Source organism: Epinephelus lanceolatus, chromosome 4 (genome assembly GCF_041903045.1).
Source record: "Epinephelus lanceolatus isolate andai-2023 chromosome 4, ASM4190304v1, whole genome shotgun sequence".
NCBI lineage: Eukaryota > Metazoa > Chordata > Actinopteri > Perciformes > Serranidae > Epinephelus > Epinephelus lanceolatus.
This window is the reverse complement of record NC_135737.1, coordinates 3,348,771-3,362,164: the sequence shown is the minus strand read 5'-3', so window position 1 is coordinate 3,362,164 and position 13,394 is coordinate 3,348,771. Positions and strand designations below refer to the sequence as shown.

The window sequence follows — 13,394 nt, the reverse complement described above, 5'->3', positions numbered from 1 at the left end:
GTAAATTTTCCAAATTTCATTTGTAATCTGTATAGAACTGCTTGGAAATACCTACTGCAGGTAACATTCATTTCCACCTGTGCCCAGAGGGAGAGTACGCTTCTTGAAGCCTATGCACTGAGAGTGTAGCTGAGTGTCCTTTAAGGGGGCTAAGGCAGGACCACCTCAGCTAGAGCCACTGACATCACTGCGAGAGACAGAGACGTCCGGCAGCACTTAAGCAACAGCAAGGCAAAGCTTGTTTTCTTCATTCACTTAAAAAATTACAGTGGGGTACTTATTGAAGGCATCACATTTTCAGTAATGTTGCAGATATAAATGGCTAAATTTATGTTAAAGCTCGACTTTATTTTCACTTTTTCCAAAAAAGCTCATCAGTTATTTCTCTACAGAGCTACAAATGTCGTGCTCATCTTAATTAATCCATGACCACACAACTATGACTATGATTTTGCATTACTTACAGGGTCCGTTCACCCGTACCTATTTCTCACTTACCTCTAATTGATATGTAGGCATGCAGATAGTTTTGGTTTGATTAAAGATATAGTTTGGATTTTTTTGAATGGGGTAGTGTGGGGTACTTTTGCATAGTTAGTGTATTACATACAACTGATGTCAGTCGGCACGCCTCCAGTTTGGACAAACAGGCTGAAGTCTGACATGGAAGCTGAACAATGTACTGCTGTTGAGGGGTCAGCAACAGAACACATTTAGCCACCTTAAAAAGGTCCCACCTAAAACAATCAATATCAGTTTAAGTCTGTATATTGAGAGTATTTTCACTATTGTATCTTTAAGTCAGACAGCATGTTCCGATGGGAAGCTGTTAATGGCTTCAGTTCCCCATCTGTGCTCTTGTCAAAGCCACCAGACTCCATTGAGAAAAACTGTAATTTTAGGTCGCTGAACACAGGAGCTGCTGGTCTACAGCTACAGCATTCAGTTGGTCAGTTTGTGTTATTGTGTGACTTTGGTGAATCTGAGCTAACCCCTTTAAATGCCCAAGTCACATGATAACACAAACTAACTGGTAAAGGTAGACCAGCAGCTCCTGTGTTCAGCAATGTTAAATAACCTTTTCTCAATGGAGTCTGGCTTTGAAGAGAGAAATATAACTTCATTTTCCCATTGGAAGTCACTGTCTGACATTAAGGTAAAGCAATGAAAATACTCTGAATATTGTGTACACTTAAACTGATATTGTTTTAGGGGGACTTCATATGATGGCTAACATACATTTTGTTGCTGACTCCTCCACCGCAGTAGATAGCTTAGTTTGTGTGTCAGACTACAGCCTGCTTCTCCAAACTGGGGGCATGCGGACTGACAACTATTGTATGTAATAAACTGTCGATGGATAAGTACCCCATACAACCCAAAATCTGAACTGTCCCTTTAACCCAGTTCAGAGATAACCATCTCTGACATTTCTGTCTCCACCTCAACACAATCGAAGTGTACAGGATTTCATTAGTAGAATTGACAAATGACAAAAGAGGCAACAGCAACATTTCCTTCAAAGTGTCAAGTGGGGCCCCAAACTTTAGTTTTCCCAGGGACTTTCAGAGGAACTTGGAATGATTCCACCAAAACTATCTGCAAGGTCAGATACAGTGGCAGTTGTGCCCAACCTGAGTCTGGACCCCACTAGAGGTTGCAAGTTCATAACCATGACAAGAAGAACACAAATCTACTATACACATTATGTTCACCTTTTGAAATACTGTATGGTTGTACCTCAAAAAAAATCTACAATTGACTAACTGACAGTTAACTACAGTAACAAGCAAATATGGTTGGGAACTGCACTGTATGCGAGATACATTTTGTTTTTAATTTTTTTTTTTTTTTTTAATATAATTTCAGTGATCTGATCCTGTTAGTGCTCCATGTAGACCAGCAGTTGTCCGCAAGGACAGATTAATTTCCTTTCACTGACATAGACTGAAAAAGTTATTGTGTTCATGGTTATTATTCCCACTGATTCATTATGATTAAAGACCAGCATCCTCAGGAGAGTTAAGCTCTATGGTGATTAAACTGATGGAATTTTGGAAATAACCAGTAAGTATGGTGGAAAAACATGGTCCAGTTAAAAAAAAATATCTGGAACTTTGCATTAATGGGATATCTGACAGGAAGGAATGGAGAGGTCAGATGCACAGGTAAACAGTGCACATGCACGCACACACACACGCAATGTTGGTCCCCATTGTAGTGCCCTTAAGGGTATAATAGTTTATTAAGCACTTAGAAGTATGGGTCCGTCTACAGACAGATAACTGCAAGGTGGTGTAAGGCTGGTAATCATCAGTGGAGCACTTGGGCACCAAGAGTTCTATCTGTTTATACTGACACACACGTACACACTCAATCATGAAGCCACACCTTAAGATTAACAAATAAGGGGAGGCTTAGAAGCCTCTGTACATGCAGCATCTTCCTCTTTTCACTCCTGTCCAAGTCCCTTGTTTGAAAGTGATAGTTTGAGGTGTTTCTTCAGAACTCATAGCTAACTCAGTAAGAAAAGCATTAACAAAGGGCTACATAAACATACACTTTTGCATATAAATTATTGGCATTTTAATTTTTCAAAGTCAGGACTAAGCTGGAAAAAGAGATAAAATAAATTGAAAACAGGACCTGTGAAGCCTATTATGTGTGTAACAATATACCCACTGGTTGAACACATTCCACTGTTTGTAATCTCTCACCACCAAGCAGTTTAAAACAGGAGTTCTCTTAGGGTCCACTTTCATTTCTTCACAAAGAAAAAAAAAACAAAAAACCAGGGAGCCTTCAGTTCAAACTTAAATTTACAATCTGCTGTATTATTTTACTGTACAAGTGTCAAAAATATCTGACATTTTCCATCTCTGATCCACCATGTGATGATGTTGCTGGATGAAGGCTGAAACAAGTTTTTCACACGTGTATGGGTCCAGATACTGTCATGTATAGCCCTGGAGAACATGGTTTTTATCTGTGATGAGTCTCATGGCATTCAGAGCTACACTGGTTCAAATACAAAAAGCAAAAATCTCCTCCAATTCCAAATTGAAAAGAAAAAGGCGAGCAAGACAAGAGAAGAGGAGAGGTCATTTGTCATCCTTACAGGATGTTTGAGGTTGTTTTTTTACCCCCCCCCCCCCGGTTGTGTGTCCTCTTTCTCTTGGAGAAATGCAAAAGTCTGCTTTGTGGGGTGAAGCTGCATCCAGTCTCCAGTTGCATCTTGGTGGTTTGTGTGAATGTCAATGAGGTTTGATAATAGTGTCTTCTCTACGTTTTTTTTCCACAACTAAAAGTGTGTGTATGTCTGTGTGTACTGGCAGCTGCAGTGACTATGAAGCCAACTGACTCACCGGTGATACTTGAATTTACTAATTAACTGTGTGCATCACAGTTGGGCTTAGTATGTGTCCTCACCAGGCAAAAGCCTGCCTGTCTTTTTTTAATCTCTTCCCTCATGAAATCAGCCGAGACAGGGGCGGGTGGGGCCCAGGCTCTGAGCCAATAGGAAAGCTTGCACCACCTCCTGGGTCTGCTGGGGTGTAGTGTTGACATCCTCCAGGGCATCTGCAACGGCAAACTGCCGGTCCCTCAGTCGGTTCCAGTTGGACAGCACATTGTGGTATTCAAATACCTTCTCGTAGTTTCCCACTGAGTTGTAGAGTTTGATCAGGCCTCTGTAGTCGTACTCCAGCCCACTGTAACCCTCTCCAAACAGCTTCTTACCTGTGAGGACAAAGGAAACATCACAAACCATATCTGTAATCATTCTAGAACTGCAGTGATTAGCTGATGAATTGATGAGTCAACTGACCAAAAAATAATTCAAATTTTAAGGTGGAGATGAAACACTGAACAATATGACTGTGGTTCCTTTGAGTTTACCTGAGGAAAAGTATGGCACTGCAATCATACTGATATTCACCCAGTTATGCTAGAAAACTAGATAGTTGGTGAAGTTACGAGAATGCTTTGTCTCTGTCATACGCCAGTTGGAGTTGTTGTAGTAGGCTTGGTAAACTTGGTACTGTACAACATTTTGCTGTCTGATCGCTGTTTTGTTTTCTGACACTATGGTTTCAGCAGCCGGTGTATGAGATGTTTTAAATAGAGTAGTGCGTGGAATACAGGAAGCAACTTTTCAGCGATAGCACCACATGACAAGCGTGCAACAAGCATTGCCTCACCAGGAGGACAACCTTACTTGCAATTTCGCCCCAAAATTTTAAGTTTTGAATTATTGATATGGATATGTAAAAGTGGGAGAGGAGCCATTATGAAAGCTGTGTGGAGTAAACAGAGTAAACCTCTTATGATCTAAGGCGAGCCTCATCTCATCAACCAACCCCAGCGGCAGTAGCTCAGTCCATAGGGACTTGGAGTGTGGACTGGTGGCTGGAGAGGGGCCAGTTCACCTCCTGGGCACTGCCAAACGCCCCAACCGCTCGGGGCGCCTCACCAAGGGCAGCCCCCTCACTCTGACATCTCTCCACTTTGTGCATGTATAGATCCTGTTTGTGTATGTGTGTGTCTTTCGGACCTGTGTGTAATTGACAAGCAAGAGTGAAAACATTGAATTTCTCCTCAGGGGGATTAATAAAGTAAATAAACTTAAACTTAAATAAACTTAAACTTAACGATAAAAGCCAATTCTGTTGCTGGAGAAAACTCTTTTATCCAAAATTCTACTGGAGAGCCAGAAAGATCTTGGTGGTGTCACCATGTTGGCGATAAAAGTCTATTATGTACAGATGTACAGAGAAGAGGAAGGCTGAATGAACACAAAAAAAAACCCAACTGGCATCAACAGCTGTCTAACCCAACACAAACAGGAGAAGTTCAAGTGGTGCTCAGCCCCAACAGTTGTTCTACAGGGAGTCATACATAGTTTTTTCTTTTTTTTTTTTTTTTACCTTTACCGATTCATAATGCAAAAAATGCCTACATTTAGCGAGGTGTAGAAAAAAAAAGTTTAGTGTAAGAGAAAGACATGGAACTTGTTCCTAAACCAAATGCCACGGCCCTTGTGAGGGAGTATTTTGGATTTAAACCAAATGACAGAGGTGAGCCCAGTAATTTGGACGAGCCGGTATGCCAGGTTTGTTCTAAAAACAATAATCTTGTTAAATGTTTATTTCTCTTTAAAAGGGTGTACTTGCATCAATATGCATTTATTATCATTATATAAAGTTTAAAAAATAGTCTAAAAACAGCAAAATTACAACAATAATAAAAATGGTCTTAAAAGCACAATATTACGCAATATTATCGCTTATCGCAATTATTTTCGATGCAATTAATCGCCCAGCAAAATTTGTTATCGTGACAGGCCTACAAGGTACTGACCAAAATAACCTAGTACCAAGAAGGACTGAAACGTCTCCAGTAGAGGTTGACTGATTTTTCAGTCTGGCTGATTAATCTGCACTGATAGGACTTTAAACAAACTATTGTTATTGGAGAAACTTGGCTCTGATAGAGGCCGATGGCTATGGAGTCTGTCAACAGTGCAATTGGACTAGACTGGACTGCAACCAGTCACGTAGGGACGTACAGTACAGGCCAAAAGTTTGGACACACCTTCTCATTCAATGAGTTTTCTTTATTTTCATGACTATTTACATTGTAGATTCTCACTGAAGGCATCAAAACTATGAATGAACACATGTGGAGTTATGTACTTAACAAAAAAAGGTGAAATAACTGAAAACATGTTTTATATTCTAGTTTCTTCAAAATAGCTACCCTTTGCTCTGATTACTGCTTTGCACACTCTTGGCATTCTCTCGATGAGCTTCAAGAGGTAGTCACCTGAAATGGTTTCCACTTCACAGATGTGCCTTATCAGGGTTAATTAGTGGAATTTCTTGCTTTATCAATGGGGTTGGGACCATCAGTTGTGTTGTGCAGAAGTCAGGTTAATACACAGCCGACAGCCCTATTGGACAACTGTTAAAATTCATATTATGGCAAGAACCAATCAGCTAACTAAAGAAAAACGAGTGGCCATCATTACTTTAAGAAATGAAGGTCAGTCAGTCCGGAAAATTGCAAAAACTTTAAATGTGTCCCCAAGTGGAGTCGCAAAAACCATCAAGCGCTACAACCAAACTGGCACACATGAGGACCGACCCAGGAAAGGAAGACCAAGAGTCACCTCTGCTTCTGAGGATAAGTTCATCCGAGTCACCAGCCTCAGAAATGGCAAGTTAACAGCAGCTCAGATCAGAGACCAGATGAATCCCACACAGAGTTCTAGCAGCAGACCCATCTCTAGAACAACTGTTAAGAGGAGACTGCGCCAATCAGGCCTTCATGGTCAAATAGCTGCTAGGAAACCACTGCTAAGGAGAGGCAACAAGCAGAAGAGATTTGTTTGGGCCAAGAAACACAAGGAATGGACATTAGACCAGTGGAAATCTGTGCTTTGGTCTGATGAGTCCAAATTTGAGATCTTTGGTTCCAACTGCCGTGTCTTTGTGAGACGTAGAAAAGGTGAACGGATGGATTCCACATGCCTGGTTCCCACTGTGAAGCATGGAGGAGGAGGTGTGATGGTGTGGGGGTGTTTTGCTGGTGACACTGTTGGGGATTTATTCAAAATTGAAGGCACACTGAACCAGCATGGCTACCACAGCATCCTGCAGCGACATGCCATCCCATCCGGTTTGCGTTTAGTTGGACGATCATTTATTTTTCAACAGGACAATGACCCCAAACACACCTCCAGGCTGTGTAAGGGCTATTTGACCAAGAAGGAGAGTGATGGAGTGCTGCGGCAGATGACCTGGCCTCCACAGTCACCGGACCTGAACCCAATCGAGATGGTTTGCGGTGAGCTGGACCGCAGAGTGAAGGCAAAGGGGCCAACAAGTGCTAAACACCTCTGGGAACTCCTTCAAGACTGTTGAAAACCATTTCAGGTGACTACCTCTTGAAGCTCATGGAGAGAATGCCAAGAGTGTGCAAAGCAGTAATCAGAGCAAAGGGTGGCTATTTTGAAGAAACTAGAATATAAAACATGTTTTCAGTTATTTCACCTTTTTGTTGTTAAGTACATAACTCCACATGTGTTCATTCATAGTTTTGATGCCTTCAGTGAGAATCTACAATGTAAATAGTCATGAAAATAAAGAAAACGCATTGAATGAGAAGGTGTGTCCAAACTTTTGGCCTGTACTGTATATCACCATCCGGAGCTGAAAAGGGGAGGGATGTGTTAGAAAGAGGAAAAAGGAGCTTCATCAGTGTGTAAAGCTCCAGAGAAAGCAGCTCCCTTCTGCTGAGTGTCTAAGTGTACTATTCTTCATTTTAACATGTAATTGCATTACACATTTTGCTTTACTGTAACAGCAGGTCCAGCACTGTAGCTCTATTAGTGCGACACTGAAAGTCTGTTAGTCCATGGCTGAGTTAATGCTTCCTGTGCTTCAAAATAATAGCCTATAAAACTAGAGGCTATAAAATAGCCTCTAGTGTTTTATACACAGTCCAACCATGAACTAGGTTTTGACCAAGCTGCAACTCCAGGTCTGAAAAATGAAGTCAACACGAAAGTGCCAAAAACTGCAGCTCTGGGGCGTTGGTGGCTTTGTGGCTGTTGCCGCAACGGCCCGGGTTCGACTCCAGCCTGTGGCCCTTTGCTGCATGTCATTCCCCCTCTCTCTCCCCCTTTCACGCTTAGCTTTCTTGTCGGTTAAAGGCAAAAAATGCCCCAAAAAATATCTAAAAAACAAACAAACAAACAAAAATGCAGCTCCTTAAATAGCTACTTAAAGCTGGCTCTGGAAGTAAGTCAACCCCCCCTGACTCCCATGGTAAAATGCCCAACTTTAGGGCAGATATAACCACGTTTACAGCCTGGTAGAAAAAAATGGTTTGGTCTCTACAGTTAATTTCCTCGTCTGTGACAACTGTACAGAAGGTGACTTTTTATATGTCTCACCCATTTATATTTTATCAAGGCTTAAAATTACGCATAATTAAGGACAGGCACTTTGAGTGCGTCAGGGGTCTGATCCCATACCGTGACGACTCAACTCAGATGCAGCACTCCAGAGCCCTCCGCAACAGATACGCAGGACTTCTATTTTTGCCAGACGCCGGAGCACAACGCAGCAATTCAGCACAGAGCAGATTGTGCGGGGCAGGAAGTCGTGCACAGAAATAAAATAAAACATCTGGTTAATTTTCAAAATAAAATACACAGTGTTCACGGCGGATAATACTTCCCTGCACTACACATTGAAAACTACATAATGGGCAGAGGCAAGCCTGAAGTCAACAGGTCAGAGGTTTTCAGACGTCATTTCACCCCGTTGACACCATGGACGAGGAGATATTAATTATGGCAGTGCACCGGGATGTCTTCTGGCGGAGCTGCACTGCTCCGCACAGCAAACGCAGCCAGTGGGTACTGACGGCAGAGCGCGCAGCGGATAACCAGCGCTGCTGTTCCACAACAGACACACATCCAGTGGAAATCCGGCGTCAAGCAGCAAACTTTCTCTTGCTGCTCTTTCCGAGGCCACTCCTCTTCTGGCCAATAGTCAGTTCAATGTCTTCAACACAGCAGCAGTGGCTGAAATCCAACACCGAGCCGTTAAATGGCCCCAACATAATCACATTGACACTGAAACACCTTGACTCTGTTGTTAAACTCATTAATACCCATTTGGTAACATTAGCTGTGTATTGCTAACAGTAAGCCTCGTCACAGTGTGTGTGTGTGTGTGTGTGGGCTCCCATAACCCCCTAGCGTGGAGCTCACACTGCAACCCTTTTAGTTTATGGTGTGGTAAAGTTGAGTAACACACCATAAACTGGTAATAGTATGGCTATACTATTCGACACTCTGTTCACTTTAGGGGTATTGAATAAAGTACTTTGTTGGTATCAGTATCACTTTAAAGGTTCTGATATTGATACTAGTACTGTAATTTTGTAAACAATACCTAGCTACACTTTTAACTAGGGCTGCGCGGTATGGGCGGAAAATGTGGCCCGAGCCATGCTCTTGTGTGTGTGTGTGTGTGTGTGTGTGTGTGTGTGTGTGTGTGTGTGTGTGTGTGTGTGTATGTCGGGGCGAAACGCCGCTGTGCGCGATTCAGAGAGCAGAGGAGAATCGTAAACGCGCGACCATGTAGAGACAGAAATGACATGCCGTCATGTAAATAAGATAAATAACATAAGGCTATTTAGTTTGTTTAATAAAAGGACAATAGTGGGGCGGCATAGCTATAAAATAGTTCATTTTTGTGATAAAAGCACCAAATTTAGCAGATCTGTTGACAAATATATTAAGAACAAATCTGGATATTGGGGCATCAGAAACTCACCCCTGGTGGCCAGAGCAGGCAATTGAATCCTACCTGCCCATGGACCCGTCCCGTTAATTGGATCCACTCCAAAATGTAATGGCTTCTTAGTTGGACCATGCTACATGCCTCCACCAAGTTTTGTGAAAATTGACGTAATCCTCATCCAAAAAATGAATGGAGGTGAATGGCGTGGGCTGCCCGTGGACACACCCCCTGAGTTGGATCAACACCAAAATGTAATGTATTCTAAGTATGTATTCAACGTGAAGATTAAAAGAAAAGGAGTATTAAATAATCCTCTACCAATTTCATGGCCTCCTGATTATAGTGACAGTGACACTGTGATCTATGAATGTTTTCCCCCCCCTTTTTTTCTTCTTTTCTCATAATATTCAAGGCCTTGTTGTAAAAACAGCTCTATTATTAAGGTTCCACATTGCTGCAGATGGCTGCACAAGTTAGATATCATATGTTCAAACTGTTACAGTGTAATTGACCTATGGCTAAGTCCCGCCCTCAAACGCGATGAGCCAATCACAGTGCGTATAGCCATTCCCATACACTCGGACATTCTCTGCCTGGATGTTCATTGAAATGCATTACAGAAAGTCAGTTTTGTTCGGTTTTATGAGCTTTTTCAGAGATTTGAAGTTTAAAAATGGTCAAACGGTGTGCATGGGGTACATGCAACTCCGACACAAGGTATCCTGAGAGGCTGGGCGACGAGGTGTATTTTTTACACTTTAAACCACATCTCAACAGAGAAAAGTGTCTCCTTTGGATAAAGTTGTGTGGTAACGTTAGACCACAACATCAACTCAACGTGAATAAGATTAACAAGGATGTCGGTTTCAAGGTAAGACAACATCGTGTTTGAGGCAACATATTGTCACTTTGCTGGAAACAAATATAAAGTTATCTAGCTAACGTTAGCTAAAGTTAGCCTAACGTTAGCTCCTAGCTGCGTTGTTCATCATGTCACCTTGTTTGCTCGGAGTTCAATAGCCTATTTTGTTCTAGTTTTGTACTTTGGTGATCGTACATCATTGTTAGCTGTTGTCCAGAGGGCTCTAGTTAAGCTAACGTTAACTTCTGGAGCTTAGCTTCATTAAGTTATTTGTAATCGCAGAGATAACAATGGTTGGCAAACATTATGTTATGACCAAAGTGTTCTATTCCAGTATATTAAGCTATAAATGTACCAAATTTGGCGCTTTTATCACAAAAATGAACAATTTTTTTAGCTATGCTGCCCAATTTATTAGTTTGTTAGCAGAATTCTACAAAAGCTGCCTGACTGATTTTCACAAAATTCAGTGGAGGGATGTAACACATTCCAGCTTAGAATACATTAAATTTTGGTGTTGATCCAACTCAGGGGGCTTGTCCACGGGCTGCCCACACATGGCCGCCCATTCACTTCCATTCATTTTTGGATGAGGATTATGTGAAAACTGTCCAACCGATTTTCACAAAACTTGGTGGAGGCATGTAGCATGGTCCAACTTAACAGTCATATTTCAGCAGCGGTGGTGCACCGCTGCTAGTTGCATATATGGGAAACACTGCTCTCTTTAGTTTGAGTTCTTCTGGGTCATCATGTTCTTCTTCAGCAAAGTGTACATTTGCTTCGCTTTCAGGACTCTCTCTGGCAGCCATTCTTGCTTCTGAACTTTTCTCTATACTCTCACTCTCGTCGGCTCTAGCATGCCTGTGGTGTGCAGCGGTGAAATGGGTCCCAGCTGAAACACTTTCCCGCCACACACGTTACGGACGTTGTTTGGGCTATTCACCGGTATTGCAGTATATGAAAAATTCATATCATAACGAAAATAAATACCAGTTTTCGATACGAACCGGTATACCGCACAGCCCTACTTTTAACCAGGGTAAATCACCATAGTACCCTATGGTGAATGGCTAACCTGCTCTGAAGCAGGTTGAGTTCATAGGACCGGATCAAAACATGTTACTACCCTACTTATTCAGTAATCCACTGGAAAAACTAAGTTAGAATTTCTATAGCACAAGATCCTCGTATGGACAAAAATACCTAAAATATCCTAATACTCCATATAAAAAGGGGTGTAAAGTTGTTTGTTGTTCTTTGAAGAAAACCTGACAAAGATAAAAGTCTTGTATAGCAGGAGTGAGCCATTCATCCCATCCCTGTGTCTGACCAATAGCGATGGAGCGTAGGTAGAGTCTCTCTGCGTCTTCATACTGGTTCATGTCATAGTTGTAGAGGGAGGCCAGGTGACCTACAGACAGAGCCACCTCATAGTCCTCATGACCCAGAAGCTGCTCTTTGATCTGGATGGCTTTGACGTGCATCTCCTCTGCCTCCTAATTACATGGACACCCATTAAATCACACACACACACACACACACACACACACACACACACAAAGACAAAGATATAGATCACAATCAAAGCAAAAATAACTCAAAGCATAAAAAAGAAAATTCAGGGCCAGAGCACCAAACGGTGGGAGGACGTATTGTAGTTGCTAGTGATTAGCCACACCCTAAACCTAACAGAAAGTTGGCCATTTTGAATTCACTTTTCATATTCAGGGAATTTTCTTAACCATTTCCAGATGCACTGCTGGAGATTTCACTGAATCCACTTTAAACTTGGGTGCTACAATCGTAATACATTGTAGAATTAAAATTTAGAAACTTTCTGTCATTTTTGTCGACCGGCATGGCAGTAGCGGGGCGTTGAATTTGCAAGCTTTGTCGCAAAACAGGAAGTGGTTTCTAACTTAATTGTGCATCATTACATCTGCCCCCAACTTCACATTTGATAAGAGTCCCGCCTTAAAGACATCTATGTGCCATTATTTAGTTACAGTCAGAGCACCACCTACTGTTAACAGAAAATGACATGTTTGATACACTGATGTACACCTCCTGTCAAGTTGACAAAATCCACCTTAAAGTTGGGCAGGAAAGCTGTAAGGAAATGCTTCAACCATAAAATGACCATTTGTATATAAGTTAGTCATGCTGTGTAACCCTGAATTCATGAAAAAACTTTGTTTTTCCTCGCATGCCTCTACATAAAACAGAATACATATTTATTTATTTATTAATTCATTGGGGACCACCTTTAACAACGGCAAAACTATATCAAAACATCTCTTTACAAACTCTCATACAACTCATGCAGTATAATCCAAGTAGGGCTGCCCCAAACGATTATTTTTCTAGCAATTAAGCTAGAGATTATTTTTTTGATTAATGGACTAATCTAACGATTAATTTTTCAATTAGTTTAATGATTATTTTGTTCGATTATTTTTTCGATTATCGTTTATTTTTCCATTATTTGATTGAGGCAATTTAAACAATATGAATACCAAAACATTTCTTAACATTAACATTAACATTTACACACACACACACACACACACACACACACACACAGACACAGGTGAGCACGCTAGAGCGCGGTTTGGGTTGCATTTTCCTGACCGAAAACGACCCAAGTGAGACAATTATAACCGAGCCCGGTCCGAACCCGCAGCCCGGCACTGTGCACACAGTCAATGAAGCGGAGCCTATGTTGCATTCAGATGTTGTCACATAAATAACAAATTCCAGCACTTAAATAGGCCATAGCACAATAGCACAGCACTGCTGCTGCACGCCGCCATTTTTTTGTTTGAACCGACGTGACGATGCCTGTTTAAAACTGGACTGCATTAATGAGACTTGGATTATAGTTTTGCTGTTGTTAAATGTGGTCCCTAATCAATCAAAGAATCAGTATATTTGATGTTTTTTCCGTGGAGGCATGCAAGAAAAACAAAGATACCTTTCTGAATTCCAAGTAACATGACATGACTAACTGATATACAAATGGTCATTTTGCTAGCAAAGTATTCCTTTAAGACCTTGATGATGCTTTTATTCCAGTGAAGACTGAGTCAGTTTTCACCTGACAGCTGTTTTAAAACAGACTCAAGAAACTGTGAACCGGTCCTTCAACCAGAGGTCACTTATCAGCCTGATAACTCTATATGTATTCCCAGCCACATATCATTCACAAACTG

General features: G+C 41.5%; 1 protein-coding gene across 1 annotated transcript in view; it reads right to left on the bottom strand.

Annotated features, from left to right (window-relative positions):
* Nucleotides 1-19: 19 nt before the first annotated feature.
* appbp2 (amyloid beta precursor protein (cytoplasmic tail) binding protein 2) overlaps nt 20-13,394 on the bottom strand; it is a 48,825-nt gene continuing 35,450 nt past the window's right edge. Inside the window, exons 12-13 of the mRNA XM_078166854.1 lie at nt 11,513-11,678; nt 20-3,738 (exon numbers count right to left, since the gene is read on the bottom strand). Of these exons, the coding sequence (XP_078022980.1) occupies nt 3,476-3,738; nt 11,513-11,678 (429 nt within the window). The 3' untranslated portion in view covers nt 20-3,475. The remainder of the gene's footprint in view (nt 3,739-11,512; nt 11,679-13,394) is intronic.